Source organism: Epinephelus fuscoguttatus, linkage group LG16 (genome assembly GCF_011397635.1).
Source record: "Epinephelus fuscoguttatus linkage group LG16, E.fuscoguttatus.final_Chr_v1".
NCBI classification, from domain to species: Eukaryota; Metazoa; Chordata; class Actinopteri; order Perciformes; family Serranidae; genus Epinephelus; species Epinephelus fuscoguttatus.
The window spans coordinates 24,515,736-24,535,474 of record NC_064767.1 but is presented as its reverse complement, the minus strand read 5'-3'; the positions used below and the strand labels follow the sequence as shown (position 1 = coordinate 24,535,474).

General features: G+C 41.2%; 1 protein-coding gene across 2 annotated transcripts in view; it reads left to right on the top strand.

Annotated features, from left to right (window-relative positions):
• The window catches only part of slc35f3b (solute carrier family 35 member F3b), a 64,708-nt gene extending 44,969 nt beyond the window's left edge, over positions 1-19,739 (top strand). For both annotated transcript variants that reach the window (XM_049601121.1, XM_049601122.1), the window contains 6 exons: positions 1,694-2,036; positions 8,578-8,797; positions 14,369-14,494; positions 14,980-15,172; positions 15,319-15,408; positions 17,510-19,739. In XM_049601121.1, coding sequence (XP_049457078.1) covers positions 1,694-2,036; positions 8,578-8,797; positions 14,369-14,494; positions 14,980-15,172; positions 15,319-15,408; positions 17,510-17,751 — 1,214 coding nt within the window. In that variant the 3' untranslated portion in view covers positions 17,752-19,739. The remainder of the gene's footprint in view (positions 1-1,693; positions 2,037-8,577; positions 8,798-14,368; positions 14,495-14,979; positions 15,173-15,318; positions 15,409-17,509) is intronic.

Genomic DNA, 19,739 nt, shown 5'->3' with positions numbered 1-19,739 from the left:
CTGTCGTCTTTACGCTTCTTTGCTGTGGCCTATCCGCTGCCTTGTAAGAAATGTCTGCTTCTAAGTTAAGTTTGCTTGTTTACCATCTGCTGATGAAAACGCTTTAATTAATTCCTTCTTGGTGCATGTCAATTAACTTTATGATAGTGCTGCCACCATGAGGTGAACAGAAAAAATGCAAAGTGAACTTGCTTGGTTTACCAATATTGTATGGTGGGCTAGATGTAGTATGTTTTGATAAATGCTGCAGGCCATTTAAAAACAGTCCCAGCTTTGGACGTGCCTGTATTAGATAATAGGCGTCCCTTTAACTGCACAAATCACATATACATGAAGACAGACAGTGTCATCAGTGCTAGGTATGTGGCAATAAACTGACACAGGACAGCTAGAATGATATGAGAGTGTTCAGTGTCCTGCAGTGTAAGCCCAACTTATTAGATTTATGCCTGTCTCAGTGAGGCCTTTTGAAGTGCATTCTGTATTCCAGTCAGCACCGTACAGTGCAGCTGAAGGCTCCCTGCAGCACATCATTACCTCTGGAAACACCATTAGGGAGATCCCTCACAGTTTTAACTTGCTGGAAGGGAGGGAGCTCCAGAAGATGCATGGTGCATTTAATGCAACCATAATGAAAACAGAGCTGATATGATGTTGTTGTTTACTGTATTTTCCTCTCGCTGCTCTGATTGTAAAGTTGTGGTCTCGTGCTTTTATTCTCTGCGGTGAAGCTATAGGCTCTGTTTGGCTTAAAGGTGGACTAAAAGGATTTATTAGGGCTTTGCTGATGATACTGTTGGTGTTCTTTGTTACTGTTTTAGCCAAGATATGTTAATGCATCACCAATACACAATGTCACTGAGAGATAAAGGGAGGCTGAGTGAATGAAGAGCTGCTGTATGAATAATAGATCTAATGTTACGTTGTGTTTGAACCTCTTAGCTTTTGTACTTTCACACACAATTATACAGCACTAACTGAATTGTTTAGAGGAGACATTAAACAATGAGTAAGTTCAGTGAGTTGAGGTGATAAAATGACCTTGGTAAGTGAATCAGCTTTGAAGCGCACAGAGTGGGTGTGAGTGGGACAGAAAACAGCATATCAACACTTCGCTTCAATGCACACATTATGGAAGAAGTATGGAGACTATCAGGTATTGATGGCACACAACAGCAAAGTTAAGTGTTGCTGTGTGTGCCTTTGTGCACTCGGGCAAATATATACACACAGACTCACACACATACACACACATATGTCATTGTAACTCACAAGGTAGAGAAAAGGTCGCCTTGGATTGGATATCAGATCTGCCCTCTTTTGTCCTCTGTTTGGCTGCAGCCTGTCGCACTTGATCACCACATTTTTAACTCAGATGTCTGATTGATTACCTTCAAGTTCAATTAAACTGCGAAAGAAGCTATTTTTAGCTGGAAAAAGATGGACAAGGGTGACCTGAATTGATTCACACAGAGAAAAGAGCTCTTAAGTCAGACTTACTGCACAAAATAATTGAATAAGTAATAAATGTACATGTATAATGCTGATCTTTATTTTCCTTACAATCAGAATGGTTTAATGTGATAACTCATTTAAGTTGCAACTGCAAAAGATACATTTTCCTGATCATAGAATAAATACACAGTATCATTGTGTTAAGCTGTCAGTTTAACATGCTTGTGTTTATCTACAGGAGAAGACCGCACCAGAGAGAATGTGGTGGGCACCACAGACACACAGTCAGCTGGTGGTGCGGCAGGAGGGGAGTCCAGCTCCAGCAGACGGAAGCTCCACTGCTGTATCAGAGTAACAACAGTACAGGTGCAGAAGGCCCTGTGGGGAGTCGCGATGGTTATGTGTGTGTGCTCGTCCTGGGCGGGGTCCACCCAGTTGGCCAAGCTGACCTTTAAGCAGTTTGATGCCCCCTTCACCCTCACCTGGTTCGCAACCTCCTGGAACTGCCTCTTCTTCCCCCTCTATTACATCGGCCACCTGTGCAAGAGTCCAGAGAGGCAGACGCCCAGACAGAGATTCAGGTGAGGAGACTTAGAAAGCAAGTTAACATGATGACGTTGAAAGGAGGTAGGAGAAAAAAAGTGTCTGACCTACAACATAAGCTGAAGAAGATAAAGGAAACAAATGGGTTTTGATTTAGCTTCTCTACGATGTTGGACGAAAGTAGAAAGAAGTACAAACTTTCTTGACCTCGGAACAACAAGAAGTCCCCACTCTGAAGAACAGAGGCTCCTGCCAGTGGTCAGAAGTCACAACAGCTCCTTTAAATACAAAGGTGACTGACCACGGGAGAAGCCAAAACCAACTCAGTTGCCAGAAGAAAATGTTGGCATTATTTGTGTCTGCAAACTGTGGATGCGTTACATTTGTAGATTTCATACTTGTCATATCGATGATTCTATACTGATGTAGCTCTGATTTCATGTGTATGAGCAAACTTTGTCATTTGGAGGAGTAGGAGGTGATGGTGGCTGGCGTGACACCTGGGTAACACATCTGCAAAGCTGCAGACCACTGTTCGAGACCAACCAACAACAAAACAAGTTGTTTTTTAGCGTGACATTGGGTGCATTTACAGCAGTGATTGTTTCAACATATCATAATTATACATAATAAAGTACAAATGTTAAATGTGTTTGCAGAATTGTACAATTCCAATATTTATTCTGGCAATTGGGCTGCAAAAACTGGCTGAAATAGGTATATAGTTTTTGTTTAAAAAAAAAAAAACCTTTGGTGCAGAGTTCTGGACGAGTTGGAGTCAAGGTGAACAGGGCGAAGAGGGTGTTACAGCAGTCGATGAGTGACCTAATAAAAGTATAGACTTTTTCAAATGTCAAGGGGGGAAAGTAACGTGATATGTTAAACATGATTAAAAAGAATCTATCAGTGATGTCACTTTAAGTCTTTGGTTTATTTTGTGGCTAAATGTGGGTTTCAAAAACTGGGCTAATGTGCAATACACATTTAGCTTTTGTTAGAAGTCTTCGCTGCAGAATTCTGAACCAGATGGAGTCAAGATGAATGAGGTGAACAAGGTGTTACATTAGTCAAGGCATGATGTAATAAACGCATGGACTTTTCCAAAGTAAGGGATGGGAGAGAAACATCACATGATCATCTCAGTGGCCTAGAGTGGTAGAGTGTCCGCCCTGAGACTGGGAGGTCGTGGGTTCGATCCATAGACTATAAAAATGGGACCCATTGCCTCCCTGCTTGGCACTCAGCATCAGGGGTTGGAATTGATGGGTTAGATCACCACATGATTGCCGAGCGCGGCACCGCTGCTGCTCACCGCTCCCTCAGGGGATGGGTCAAATGTGGAGAACAAATTTCACACACTCAGGTGTGTGACAATCAGTGGAACTTTACCTTTAAATGACTCTATCCACCCTAAAACACTTAAACATGATAAAAAAAGAAGCTATCAGTGATGTTGCTTGAATTCTTTGGTTTATTTCATTGCTAAAAAATTGTTTTTATCATTTTTTTTTCTTCTTCATCATAGCTAACAAGCCAAGTACACATACCATTAAATGAAATTCTTCTGCAGCTAAAACAGAAATGACTAAGAGAAAAATATCAACTGTGTATGTGAAGTCAGCTACAGTCAAAGAAACTTGTTTTCCGATGATGCACAGACTTCAACTATCACATGATAGAAAAGAAAGCACTTCCCATCAGCAGCCCCAGTGGACCAGAATGCAGTGCAGTCATTAAAAATCATTTTGTGGAAAGTTAATAACAGATAGTCTCACTCATATTTATACAGACAAAAACCTACAGTGGAAAGTTCTCAGGCACACTCTGTAGAGACTGCTGAAAAGCCTTGTGGAAAATATATAAATGCAGTGGTTCCAAACCTGGGGTTAAGATCCCCATAAAGGGTCATAAGACGTGCCAGCTGCTCGCAATTTGATTAGCGGCATTCTCATAATTTAGCCTGTTACTAATCTCACTGAATGAATAGAGTTGTTTACCTTCCATGTTTGCTGGTTAGTTATGCACACTCACCCCCTGTTCGTGTTTGAGTTCCAAAATAGCCCAACAAATGTACTTCATTTGGAGTATCAGGCTTTCATGCCATCGTTAGTTGCTGCTGCAGCAAACAGTGTAATCCTAAGTGTGTTAGCGGTGCTTTCACAGTGGAAACAGTCCATTCAGCATGGTCTTTACACAAAAGTCTTATCTCTGCTACCTGCTGTGCAACTTTAGCACAAAGAGACAAAGAAGGGGGAAGTATGTGGAAGAAGTGGTGGGTGGGTGGATGAGTTGGGGGGGATCAGCTATGTATTTCTGATGCACCTCTGTGATGTAACTCTTCCTAATTGAGAGCTTACACAAGGATCTGGGGCTCCCACTCCTTGTCCGAAGATGATGTGCTCCGAATATCACTCTGTTTCTTTTGTGTTTATTCAAATTGCACCTGCTGGTGAATCTCAGACAATGCGGAAGAATAGAGACCAAGAGCTGACTTTTGTAATAGCTGTCCTGTCTCTTTATATCAGACGGAGACTAAAGTAGAGGCAAAGACCTGACATTGTTAATAGCTGGCATCCCTCATCATAGATGTGACTATTATACTGTAAGAGGCAGATGTTCTTTATTGCACTTCATCTGTGCATCCCCTCTAGAGATCTGACTTACATACTGTAGCTGCAAGAGACATAAAATAAATCACCTCATAAATCACATCTAAACATTCTGCATGTTCATGGTTTGACTGTAATATGAAGAATCCTTGCTTCTCCTTAGTTTAAGAGAGTTTGTTTGATTATGAAACCCTTCTAAAAGTCCCTTGAATTAATTCAGAAGTTGCCTGGGTAAAAGCAAGTTGTCTCAGTGAGTTTTTTGCTGGACACCAACAATACTGAAATGACAATAGAATTTTCTAAAAATGCATTTTTAAAATGATTAAAGCCTTAAACAACAAGCTTTTAGTTTGTGAAAATACGGTCATTAGTTGAGCATTTGATTTTCATTTTTAACCTTTGCACTATACTACTTACTTACTTTTTTCCTGAGCTTTTCTTTAGCTCAGTTGAGCTTCTTCACTGAGCAAACTCCATCTGCAGAGCAACACCACAGGATGGTGTTAAAAGGTCAGAAAGAAAAGTAAGGATTTTTTTTAATCAATAATATATACATACAATGACCTTATTCTCTGGTCCTTCTTGTAAATAAATTCTGTGCCATCACTTGTTGATTTTGATGCGGTCAATACCAGAGCAACTTGCTTATCTAAAATATCTTGATTTGAAATGCAGTGCCTTGAAAGGGAGCCCTTTATGCTTTTGTATATTTTCTGTCATAAATATGATGTTATTGGGGCGTTGGTGGCTTAGTGGATAGAGCAGGCGCCCCACATACAAGGCTCTTGCCGCAGCAGCCCGGGTTCGACTCCAGCCTGTGGCCCTTTGCTGCATGTCATTCCCTCTCTCTCTCTCTCCCTTTCACACTTGACTTTCCTATCAATTAAAGGCAAAACTGCCCAGAAAATATCTTTATAAATATGATGTTACATTATCAGATGTTCATATTAAACATGTCCAAGCTTTTAAATACTGAGGTAAACCTATGCAAAAGTAAGCAAAAATCTCAGGCTTCAGACTGCTCTGAATACTCTTGTTTCCAACATTTTTTCTGCTTTTGAGATAATCTGACGTCAGCTTGTCACAGATTTCTTATTATGGTCATCTGCTCCAGGTACACTACTGCAAGTGTTTACATTACGCACACCATTGGTAGTTTTTCATGGTAAGTGCCACCATACTCCATTACATTTATTCCCGGGGCTGCAACGACAGTTCAGAGACATAGAGAGTGGCCAAGAGTGCAGAGCTGCAGCAGTTGACTAATCAGAGCAGACTGGACTTTTTTGGGAGGAGGGCTTAAAGAGACAGGTGCTAAACAGAGCATTTTGGACAGATGATGAAAACAGGTGTTCCAGCACAGACAGTATGAGGAAAATAGTGTTGTTGTTTTTAACATCAAAGCATGTATACATATTCTTGAAGAAACCAAACATACAACCATGAATCTAAAAATAAGCATAATAGGTCCCCTTTAAAGTGAAACAGTCGAGAGCTTTGAGAGCTGCTAGATGGTTTAAAATCTGTTTCCACTATACCTTCCTCGGCACAGTTGTAAAGCTGGCAGTCTTTCTAAAATCGATGCAGGTTACGGGTCTCACGAGTGCAACAGAACTGCAAAAACAAACCACAAACTGGATGGATGGGATTCGAAGGTAGTGTGTCCGGTGTAATGGAACGATGATAAACTTTAATGTGATTGTCACTGAATCATTTTGTTTACAAAGGGGGTGTGAGATTAGTGCTGACTCAGCTCTCTGCAGGCGATTCACAACAATGCTGTTCCTCAGGACGCTCTGACAAATGTGCTACCTGCCACTCCTCAGCTATTGCTGCTTCATCACTTTCACTGGGCCAGCAGCTTTCAGAGTAAACGGTGTAACTCAAGAGCACAGTCAAAATGTCAGCATCTTGAAAATGCATTAATGTTATATTTTGACACAGTGGGAGGGAGGAGGTCAGGGGGGAGTGGTGTAGTTTTTCTTGGCATCACAGCAGAGTGATGCAACGTAACCTCTTATTGAGGAGAACATTTCACAACATAGTAACAGAGAGAATCATTATTAAGTATTTTGATACTGTCACATAATAGCACGCTGTGGTTCCTCTCTCACATTATATAGAGTGTGACACATTAACTGTCAGGCTAATAGCTTAACACTGTCTGCATTTATTTTAAGGGCATTTTTATCCATTTTGCACATTTGAAAACCTACAACTTCTTGTATGTAGGTAAACATGCTTCTAGACACGGATCGATCCATAGACTGTATAAAAATAATGGATGTAGCCACCGTGACGTCATCCACTGGTTTGCGGACAGGTCGAGCATTTTGGCCATTGTCATCTTTTTGGAGCCAGAAGTTACCATATTTGGGTGAGAGGGTGGAGCTATGGAGTCTTAAAGGAATATTTCACTCACAAATTGACCATTTGTAAATAATTAGTCATGCTGTGTTACCTTGAGTTCGTAAAGAAAACCTTTTCTTTCATGCGTCCAGGAAAACTGAACATATTGATTTATTGATTGATTGGGGACCACATTTAACAACAGCAAAACTATATCAAAACATTTGGTTACAGACTTGTGCAATATAGTCCAAGTCTCACTTACCCAGTCATAAGCTTAGTACTTCCCAAACACATGCATTTTCACTAAAACCTTTGGCTATTTAAAACTGAACTGAAAGTATAGCTTATCTATGCTCTCTTCAGAGCCAGACTTTTAGTGAAAATGCATATCGATGTGTTTGAGCACTGGATTATACAGCATGAGTCATGTGAGAGTTTGTGCACAAATGTTTTGATATATTATGCTGTTGTTAAATGTGATCCCCAATCTATCAATAAATCAATATGTTTGCAGTTTTCTGTGAAGCATGCAAGGAAAAAAAAAGTTTGTCTTTGCGAGTTTAAGGTAACACAGCATGACTTATTAATTTACAAATGGTTATTGTGTGGGTGAAGTATTCCTTTAATAAAACTTAAACCACAGAGTTATACAAAAATTCCACCCTCATATAGTGTCCTGAACAGGGAACTCAGTCATAGAGACCAAAACCAGTTTTTGCACAAGGCTGTAAACATGTTTATTTCTGCTGAAAGGTTGATCATTTTAACATGGGGCTTTTTGAGGATTGACTTGCTTTTGTAGCCAGCCTCAAGTGGCCATTCAAGGAACTGCAGTTTTTGGCACCTCCACATTAGCTACATTTTTCAGCCTTGAAGGTTGGCACTGGATTCAGACTCAAGCTGTAATTTAGTGACAGTATCCACTAAAAACATCCACACAATACTGTTAAGCTTCATACAGCCCTTGACGTTGAATCACTTTTTCAAGATAACAAAATGTCACCAGACTGTATGTTCATCATTGACCACCAGTTTCAGTTTTGCTTTGAAAGTATGACTATGATTTGACACTGATATTCAACATATGTATATAAACAGCACACATGCCTAAAGTCTGAACAAGTGCACACAGACTGTAAGGTCTGTTTTAATAATCCATTGTTTAATGTACTATTTCAGTTTAATTTCTTTTACATTGTATCTGTGTAGATATTGCCCTCGTCTGTACACTCTAGAGCAGAAACAGGCAAAAACAAATCATATAAAACACCTGAGGAGGAAATAAACTACTTGAGTTTCATTAATAGAGACAGCTCAGAAATATTTAATGTTACTGCCTTGTGGCAGATCTGATTGTATTTGTAAATATTTACTTATTTCTCTTGGTCCCACATGCACTGCAATGTAAAGTTCATTAGATATAACTGTTAAAATGGGAATTACTTCACACACTCATCACTGATTAGAGTCCCTGGTCTCTCTGGTATCATTTGCTCCGACAGAGCTGTTTGTGTTCATAAATATTGATTAAAAGTCCCAGACCATAATAACATTTATCAACTATACCACATTTTTTAATATGCTGACACTGTGCTCTCCGCATCATGCATCTTCACAGGGAGTGCTGTAGGTTTTTCGGGGATGACGGACTGACACCAAAGGTGTTTTTCACTAAGGTGGCTCCCTTTGGCCTGCTGTGGATCCTCACCAACTACCTGTACCTGCAGGCCCTCAGGAAGATCAACACAACAGACGTGTCAGCGCTCTTCTGTTGTAACAAGGCCTTTGTCTTCCTGCTGTCTTGGATTGTACTTAGAGACCGCTTCATGGGGGTCAGGGTGAGTACATCCGCCTGCCTATGTGTGTGTGAGCTTTGTTGTCTACAGTTTTTTACATCCTTAGAGTAAATGTTCCTTGCAGCATCTTTAAACAAGTCTAAGTAAAGAACAGCTCACAAAAAGCAAGGTTAATAGTAAAACAATGATTTACCCTCGAGGCTACACACCAGTGACAACTTTCACCTGTAAAAAACAACAGAATAACAAGCAACCTTTAAAGGAAAGTCATTTGCATAATGTAATTGCTACAATTTCATGTAAATAATGATATACAGTACTGCAATGACATTTTGCAGGGCTTGTGTCCATGTGCTTTTATGTCTGCCTGTATAAGGTTACATATTATCAATGTTGCTTTTGGTTCTTGAAAACTACAATATGGAGTGATATTATCTTTTAATTGGATGTTAGATTGTGCTTATTTTATCTTGAATACCACACGTCTCAAACTGAAATTCAGCAGATTAGAGTTGACCGGTACTGCACTCTTGAGGCCGATTCCAATATCTATATTTAAAGTAATTTAATTGAGTAGTTTCACTAAATAGTGGATTTTCCTTCCTAGATTGACTGAGTTTGATCATGTTCAGAGCCCTAAAGAGGCAAAAATATACTTTTTTTTTTACAAGAATAAAGCCAAGATTAGAGAAAAGAAGAAAATATTTAGTTTTGTGTAGCAGTTATATGTTCTTTCATATTTCCATCCTGTAAATCGCCTTGCCACCCCCCCAGGTTTATTCTGTCACAACTGCCAACCATTAACATAGACAAAGACAAAAATGCTATTTCAGTCAGGAACACTTTTGGCAAGGAAAACTTTATTTCCATTTGTAGTATTATATTTGGCGGTATGGCTCTGTTCTGGGGCCTCTCTGCCTTTCCTTAGGCCTACGAAGAAAGCCTCTACAAGCACCTATGTGGAAAGCCTAAGGCGGAGAGAGCACACCTCTCCACCCTTCTGCGTGCCTACGTGGGAAGCCTAAGGCAGAGAGAGCACACCTCTCCACCCTTCCAAGCGCTTACATGAAAAGCCATAAGGCAGAGAAAGCACACGTCTTTGCCCTTCCACATTCAAATGAGGAAAGCCTGAGGCAAAGAAGGCACACCTCTCTGCCCTTCCATGCGCCTACATGGAAAGCCTAAGACAGGGAGAGTAGTAGCAAAGACCCCCCAGGAACAGAACAGAGCAGCATCAATGACAAACAGAAGTGACATTGATAAGTCAGACACAGCGTGAAAAGGAGGCGGGTTGCAAAACAGCTTGCAGAGGAAACAGCAATAGTAGGAAGGCCAGAGCAGTTTAAACAGGGTGCCCTGAATGAGATTTGGCAATTGGTTTCATAGAAAGGAATCATGTGATCTATCAGCTGACTCCCTTCCATCAATCTCCTGTTCCACCAGCTTGAGATCAGCTGATGTAGCTGGGATGTGAGCTGAGCTTGACATTGTGTCCTGCCTGAACTAATGCTGCGCTCAGTTTTTGTCTTTGTTATGTGCTTCTGATTCTATTTGCATTATAACTGTGATAGGCCAGTACTGTCCAAGGTAACTTAACAAAATGTCAGAAGAAGTCCTGGTGTATGTTGGATAACATGGGATGAAAAGATGACCTTCTCTTGCCTTTAGGTGTCTCTCTTTGCTTTGGTGGAGAGAAAGAAGGCCACTCTTTCCTCTGAGAGCTTATGATCAAGTGTGGATGTAAATTGTGTCTTGGGGCCTCATTACAGAAACTTCCTAGGGCTGAAATCCTGTCTGATCTCAGTTTAGGATGACATTTAGGATTTTGGGGATTACAGAAACATGTTTCCCCACTGCATTTACAGTAGAAAAAAAATCTGTCTATTTATTCTATCGTATCTTGGGATAGGAATTTAGCTATTACAGAACCAACCCAACTTTGGGATTTTCCAAGTTAGGAATCCTAAAAAGGCACAGACCGTGTCCAGCATTCAAAAATTGCAGCAGCACTGCTGTTCGGTCCGTATGGATATGACAAGGAAGATGGGGAACAACATGTAGACCAAACTATGCTGATTGAAAGGCCACTCATATTGTATGATGATGCGTTACATTTCTTGACTGCCAAGATAATTCATTAATAATTAATCCAAAATAATTTGATATTAAAATTATTGATCATTGAATGTTAATTTGATTGACATCCTTCACCAACCATGATGCCTCCGACTCATTGTACCTGAAATTGAATGCCCCTCTCTTCGTCCATGATAGCAGGCTATCTAGCCAATGACAAGAGAGAACAGCTACTTTTATGACTTGTCCGTGTTGAGTAGTCTGCAAGTACATTGTAATCAAACATATAGGCATAATAAGACAAGTGCATGGTGGTGCACTGGTTGGCACTGTCGCCTCACAGTAAGAGGGCTCCTGGTTTGAACTTAAGGTGGGGGGTTTGAACCCAGGGTGGGGGGAGCCCTCCTCTATGGAGTTTGCATGTTCTCCCCGTGTCAGCATGGGTTTTCTCCAGGTACTCCAGCTTCCTCCCACAATCAAAAGACATGCAGGTTAATTGGTGGCCCTAAATTGGCCGTAGGTGTGAATGTGAGTGTGAATAGTTGTCTGTCTCTATGTGTCAGCCCTGTGATAGTCTGGTGACCTGTTCAGGGTGTACCCCGTCTTTCACCCAGTGTCAGCTGGGATAGGCTGGGGGGAATGAATCATCAATGAATGATTGAAGAATCAAATTTACAGTTCTAGTTAGGATTTCTTAAGTTAAGATAGGCTTCCTAAAGGCAAAAGGAGGTCATTTGAGATAGGACAGGACAAAGCCATGGGTTTAGGAATGGCTTCTGTAATAGGAGGATTTTTCCTATCTTTGAAACCTAGATAAGACAAGCAGTTAGGATATTTTTCTTTAATGAGGCCCCTGGTGTGTATGTATCACCTCTATTGTCCACCAGAGTTCACTCATAATGACAAAAAACATTCTGTGTACATAACTCCCAAGGAAGGTAAATAATGTGTTGTGTTGCTCCAACTGAAATGCAGCTGAATGTGCAAGTTGTACACACAAGCATGGTCGAGTAGACAGCGTGTTACCTGTGTGACAGCATGATTTCCCACCAGTAAACGCTGTGTCATTCAAACGTGCCTCCTGGTGCGTGTCTCTGTGTTGTTTGTCACTGATTTGGTCCGGATGAAGAGAGAGAAACAGAGGAGTGAGGGTTTAGCTTTGTGAATTGAGGTATCTCCCCGCTCTCCTCCCACTGCACTCCTCAGATGCTTTCGTATCTGCAGCCGTCCTGCGCTCTGCAGAATGGCTTTCCCCCCTTTTTTTCCCTCCTTCACACACTTCACAACCACCCCATCTCTCCCTTGTGCATGCCCCAGCTCCCCACCCCCATTATCTGCGATGAAAGGCTTCAGTACGAGACAAATACTGTAATAATCCTCCTTCTCTCTCTTTCACACCACCAGCCTCTCTCTCTCTCTCTCTCTCTCTTCCTCCCTCTTGCTTGGTAGTGGGGATTGCAGTGTTTGGATGTCTGCAGCAATGCAGGGGATCTTGGACGAGTTTGTCATGAAAGTAAAGCAGGGGAGAGAGAAAGATGGGGGATGCTCAATCATCCTTGTTAACCAGGGATGCAGGTTGTTTCAGGGATATATTGTACATAAAAAGATGGCTCAGGTTGGTGGCAGAGTCACAGCCACACAGGTTAAAAGGTCATGAAATAAACTGAACATCCTTCGGGTTGATGTGCAACTTGCATTTTGATTTATCAGTTGTATGGGAAGTTAGACACAGTTTAATCCGTATACTGCAGTGATGACACCATAATAACATAAGCAACTCAATGTGCAGGTATCGCAATGCTTTTCCTCCCCTGACCCTTACATTGTGCTGAAACATCTCAAGTAACTAAAACACTAACACATGCAGGGTCGCTGATCCTGAAAGCAAACAGTCCATCATGAAAGGTGTAGCTGTGACTGACAGCCAGCCTGCAGTGCAGAAAGAGCCATTTTGCCAAAGGTGCCCAAGGGCTTTGTCCGGGCAAAAACCCACAGCTCATTTATCTTCCTGACACCTCTTTAATGTAGAGGGAATCCACTCAGCTGGACTGTTCCCTGTCCTTATCGCCATTTCTCAGCCACACACTCGCTCATACATGCACCCAAACATATAGCAGGAACAAATGCTGTTGATGTAATTAAACTTAGATCAAAACTTTAGGTTTTGGTTCTTCAAGGCTGATTGAGAGCAGCAGGAAACAGATGGTTTGGTGGATTTTTGAAGCTGTGATAATCGCAGATGCATGGAGTGGGAGCGGTCCTGAGGGGTGGAGGATTGAGGGGAGTATTTGGTTTGTAAACATGATGGCAGTGTAACGAAAATCAATGTCAGACAATCGGGCCAACACTGCAAAAGCTTCCTGTCCTGTGTTTGAAGCACTTGCGCCGTGAATCTGAGAACAGAGTGTGTACAGTGGGTGAAAGATGTACTCAGATCCTTAACTTAAATTAAGTACCAGTACATAATAAAAAAATACTCCTTTACAAGTACAACTCCCACTTTTAAAAACAAAAGTTAAAAAAGATGGCCGAGTAAAGAGTGTCCAGCTGACTTTTCCTCTGAGACATACCACTGAAAAATATTGGAAAAAATGAAAATCCTATTTGAATTTATAGTGATGGTTTTATTATATACATTTGTTCTGGAGAACTTTGTTTTTTAATTCCCTCTGTACTATGACCAACAGATTGGACTTTAGCTTATGAATGAGTTTTAGATCCCTCCCTCCTTAAAAATACCCTGGCTTTGCATGAATCATAAGGACCTCTATGATCTTAAAGGTCAGTCATGGACATTAACGACCCACAGTCCTTGATACTGCAGTATAACCCTGCTTTCTTAAATTTCCTGTCTTTCACAATGTCCAGCATTTCACCCGACCTACAATGACCCGTTTTGTTGTCCCTTAATTTGTTTGTTCTGTTCTCATCAAAAAGAAATTATTTCAATAAGAAATAAAGTAAAATAAATAAATAAATACTGTTAAAAGTGAAAGTACAGAAGTATCATAAACCAAATGCATTGTAAGTTTTGAAAGTAAAAGCACTTGTTTTGTAGAAACGCCTTTATATATTATCAGAGGATTTAATGGGAGAGGGAAGAAGTGTTTTTTCATGTAAAATCTTAATCTGTAAAGAAACTAAATAAAAAACAGAGCGTAGTAATAGTAGCCTAGAGTAAAAAGTACAATATTATAAATGTAGTGCAAATTCAAGTAAAGTACAAATTGCTTAATTAGTGCTTGAGGAAATGTACTTAGTTACACTCCACCTCTGAGTGTGTTTAGTGCTTGTGTTTACCTACATTCAGGAAAATAAAAATGCCAAATGCAGTCTGCTGACTATAAAAATAAAACCCACATATTAATTATGCCAACAAGCCTTGTCCTGTGATGCTTCTGCAGTGAAAAACAATGTGCCATGTGTGCCTGCTGTGTCCCTGCACAGCAGTAAAGGCTCGGTTGTCTTTATCACCATGCTGCTAGCAGCGTGTTGTCTGTCCCTCATTCGCTGATGTTCCCCCTTCTCTCTCCACAGATAGTAGCTGCTATCTTGGCCATAGCAGGCATTGTAATGATGACCTATGCTGATGGATTCCACAGCCATTCAGTCATCGGCATTACTTTGGTCGTGGCCTCTGCTTCGATGTCAGCCCTCTACAAGGTTTGTTTGCATTTGATCAGTTGTGGAGAACATTACCAAGCTGTCCTTCCATAAACCTCCCTCGTAGTGACACCTTCATTTGCAGTAGAACAGAAAATAGCTAAACACATGTATGAATATGCTTGTCTTATTTAAGAAATCCTGGATTAGCTCCCTCCTACTTATGTAACCAGGTGGCAGAAGACAGGAGATTATGAAATGTAAGAAGCAGCTGACAGAAGCGTGTGATATGTGAGCGTTTGGTTGCTGGCCTCGGGCTGCGATGTCCCGATCAAGGAGGTTACGGGGCAGATAGCTGTATTTTGACAGGGCTCTGGTCTCCTCTGCCCTGCTGTCTGCGCTGCCTAATGTGATAAACAGACAGCAGCGGCCCTGTGCTAGAAACATGGCAGGTACTTGGCAGGTGTGCCCCTCTGCAATATTCCTCTGCTCCTTGAGGGGGCAGATTTTGTGCATTAATCACTCTCCTCCTTATTTGTCCTCAGGTGCTCTTCAAGATGGTCCTGGGCAGTGCCAAATTCGGAGAGGCTGCACTCTTTCTGAGCATTGTTGGGAGCGCCAACTTTGTTTTCATCAGCTTTGTGCCGGTCATCCTTTATTTTACACATGTGGAGTACATTGGCTCACCTGGAGACATCCCCTGGGCTTACCTCTGTGGTGTTGCAGGCCTGCTGTTTGGTATGGAAACATAATATATGATGTAATATTGTGTATACCCGATAATGTGATAATTATGCAACCAATGAATTTCATTTTACAAGTTTTGTAGTTTCTCCTTCTCATTGTTCAGTCTACTGCTGCTCTGACTTTTCCTCTCCCCACAGCTTTCAACGTCTTGGTGAACTTTGGCATTGCGATAACATACCCAACATTAATCTCCCTGGGCATTGTCCTAAGTGTTCCTGTAAATGCCAGTAAGTCTCTTGGCTTTTCTCCCAGACCTAACTTTTTCAATCTGGTCGCCATTAAATATTTGATGGCATTAAAATTCCCCCAAAAGTTATCATCTATATTTCATGAAGAATAGAATTTTAATTTCAAATTGGTTTTCCCTCTCATTGTATAATTAATCATTTTATTTGATAAACTTATTATTCATGGTGATTAACACCGCCCTTTGTGTATTTATGTTTACATCAATCCAATAAATTCTTGTGAGTTAAGCCTTGTCCACACAGACACAAGTATTTTTGTAAACAGAGCTTTTTTTTTATGTGTTTTGGCCTTTTGTCCACATGCAAACTGCTTTTTAAGGCACAGACACACCAAACCAACATCAAAGAACTAGCAGCGATGAAAGCAGACTGTGGCATTGCCTCATGTTACCTGTATCTCAGCCAAAAAGTTGCAGTTGGACACACCACAGAGACTACAGTCAATGGCCGACCAGCACGTATGTTCTGTGTTGTATATATTTGTCATACCAGCAGGTGGTGGTAGTCTGTATTCATAATTTAAAAAGGGAAACCAGGAGACTGTCATGATACTAGTTAGCCAGTTAGCACATCAATAACACGACTCGATGTTGAAAGAACAAAGGATAGTTACAGTGTGCTAGCGAATAATAAAACAATCACAAACCGTTTCTGCTGAAGAGCTCATTGCCAAAAAATAATATTACTTAATATAACATGTTTGCTTTGTTCTAATGACCTCTTGTTTTTTGGCCGCTTGTTGCTTTTCTTATGGCAGACAGTAGGCTTGATGTGTCAGGGCCATTAGGTCACTAAAAACTCTGTTCAAACAGGAACACTTTCTTATTAAACTTTCATATTTTTATTTGCAGTATTATATTTGTATGGCTCTATTCTGGGGCTTCTCTGCCTTTCCTCGGGCCTACACAGAAAGCCTCTTCCACGCACCTAAGTGGAAAGCCTAAGGCAGAGAGAGCACACCTTTCTGCCCTTCCATGCGCCTACATGGAAAGCCTAAGGCAGGGAGAGCAGCAGCAAAGACCCCCCAGGAACAGAACAGAGCAGCATCAATGACAAACAGAAATGACATTGATAAGTCAGACACAGCATGAAAAGGAGGAGCTGGGGTGGAGGTGGGTTGCAAAGTGGCTTGCAGAGGGAGCAGCAACAGTAGGCAGGCCAGAGCAGTTTAAATAGGGCGCCCTGAATGAGATTCGGCAATTGGTTTCATAAAAAGGAATCATGTGATCTACCAGCTGACTCCCTTCCATCAATCAGCTGCTCCATCAGTTGATTGGCTGTTTGAGATCAGCTGATTTAGCTGGGACGTGAGCTGAGCTTGACATCATGTTCTGCCAGAAAAAAACGCTATGCTCAGTTTTCTCAGAGTTGCAGTGTAAAAGGGAAAATTAAGTTTTTGGCTTTTAATGTCAGGTGTGCACTGCTATCTCCTTTATGAGGCGTCACAAATAAAGCAATATTTCATGCAATGGCGGACATAGTGAAAACTAGTGCTGGTTCTTACCTCACTAAGATGACATGTTACATGTTTATACATAAATATAGTTACTCTTCCACTCCATTGAGGAACAGAGGTGTTAGAATCTGTTACAGAGGTCACTGCACCAGAGAGCCTTCCAGTAGTAGCTTTTATTCAGGCTGCTGATTGGCCAACGTCTTTAAAATTGATATTGATATTTATTTCAAACGTTAAAAAAAGACATGAACATACAAACAAGCAGACAGAGAGAGCGAGAGCAGTATTTATAAATAATGTGTACAGATACTTTGATTTCCACATTTGAAAAGGAGTGGGAGGAGTGTCAATATCTTCTTCTAATTCTTCTAAGCGTGGCTTAGGGTTATGATTATATCGCTGTCTGTTGGTTTGGCATGCTCATGTCAGTGTTTCAGTTGTGTTGTAAAGTTTTCATTTGGACAGAGATTTTTTTTGTAACTGTGTGTGGACAGAATTTTTGGAGAAAGAAGGAAGGAAAACCCCATTTACAGAAATACCTGTGTCGGTGTGGACTAGGCCTTAATGACAGTATTTGCAAACATATTCATATGCTATTACTAATGCATCCTCCTAATTTTCCAGTGGTGGACCTCTACACATGTGAAATACATTTCAACACAGTGCGCCTCATTGCTGTGTTCATCATTTGCCTGGGTTTCCTCATGCTGCTGTTACCCGAGGACTGGGACCAGTGCATCATTCAGCTCGCCACAAAACTGCGCAAGCGAGACGAACCAGCAGAGGGCAGTGGAGAAGCAGGCGCCACCACAGGGCTCAACTGGAGAGGGAGAGCCAGGACCTCCATGTCCACATTTGCACACTGACTCCATGAAATATTACCATGCAAAAACACTCACACAGACACGAGAAGGGAGACACATTAACACTTATCCATGTCAATGTCAGGATATTTGACCTGCCTGGTGACCTGCCCTTTCTTTCATGAAGCTCCGTGCGTAGAAAAAGTATTTCAGACTGCCCTCTGATTTGTAACATTTCAGTCAAGGGAGGAGATGCAGGAGGCCAAGATTGTGTATCATTTATTTGACCTCCATTCCACTCAGAAGTTATCAGAGTTGGTGCATGGACATGGACAACATCAATTGTAACCCCTCTTACCCAAAAGATTATCAGGTAAAACTGATGGAGTCATTTATTAATTTTGCTGTACCTCTTAATCATTCCATGGACTCACTACATCCTTTGCGCCTGGAAAGACTTGCCAACTTGCCTGATATTTTTCAGTTCTGAGAGAAAAAAAGACTTTCTGAGGCAAGCCTAACACCGTGTGGACTTGCTGTCTTTAACATGTACACATTTACACACCTTTGAGATCCAAAGAAGAATGCCTAAAATGCTGAATGCCTGAAGACAAAAGGGAGGCCCACTGTGGCGTCCCTCAGGTGTAAACTTAATGACAAACACCTGCCTTTTGTTCACTGTACATATAACTGTGTCACATGCCGTGGATGTCCTGGAGCTGTGGACCCAATGGGCTCATCTGGTGTGAAGGGACCTGTCTGGATGCCTGAGGATCAATCTGAGATGAAGAAGCTTTTCACAAAGCCTCTCTCTCTTTATTCATCCTGAGAGAGGAGGTCAAGTCCTTTTTGACCACACTGATTGGTCCCCCCTGTGGTTATGTGCTTTTCTGGGGCTAAACTCCCACTCTGTCAATGCTGACACCCATTGCTCAGGCCCACAGTTAAGTCACGCAATATCTAAAACCAGTATCTCTATTGCATAAGTTTTCAATGCATGAGACTGTTCAGATTTGCTTGTCAAAAGGTGTGAGTGCTTTCATTTCATCCAGAAAGCACTTGCCTCTCATTTCCTGTTGCCAAGAAGACTGCCGGCAAACAGTTTATTAACCAAGCAATACAGGTAATACATGTATTTACATGTATTGTCATTCAGATAATGTAAAATGTGTTTTTTTAACTGTTCATTTGCTGTTGAAGCTATTAACTGGCCCATTTTCACAAATAATGCTTCAGGTATATCAATCTTTGGATGGAGTTAAAGCACTAACAGCTTATAATAAGACAGACAGGCTTCATGAAAACTTGGAACTACCCCTTTAATAACTTTAATAGCTATCACTGAGCCTCCCTTAGAATTCCTGTCACATTAAACTTTCTAGACTAATATGCACACAAACTAATCTGCGGCAATTATCACTGATTTTGTTTTCCTGGAGAAAATAACTGTGGCTTGAGGAGAGGTGTGCTGACACATGAAAATGACTCCCATTTGTCCACCTCTGCTTATTGTCCAGAAAAAAATGTCTTACTGTATCTGTTTCCATCGATCACATTTCTGAGGCAAGTTAACAACCGAGATGAACCTGAGAGCGACTGAGGCGCACGCCTTGTAAAGCAACTGCTGGAAACTCTGCCTTGTTGTGAATGTATGAGCATCACTCGACCACACATGCTCGCGATCCATTTTTTTACAGTGCCACCACAGACCGCTGCAGAGACTCTTTAATACTATCCTTCTTTTACCCATCTGACTACGTTTTGGGTTTTTTTTGTTTTTTTGGACAAACTCTTGACGCACAGTACAGGACTTTTTATATTTTTGCATTTGGTTCCGGACTAACCTTGAGGGGGATAGTAAGTGACATCTGCAGGACGAGCATGCACATACTGTATGAGCAGATACAGTTGAAGTCCACTTCACTGCCTTTTCTTTGTTTTGCAATAGAATACATTAGCACTGTTTCCCATTGTCATGCTCTATGACAATAAATTATAATATTGTATTCCTCTGGAATTATTGCTAGACATTAATGTAAACCTTTGTAAGG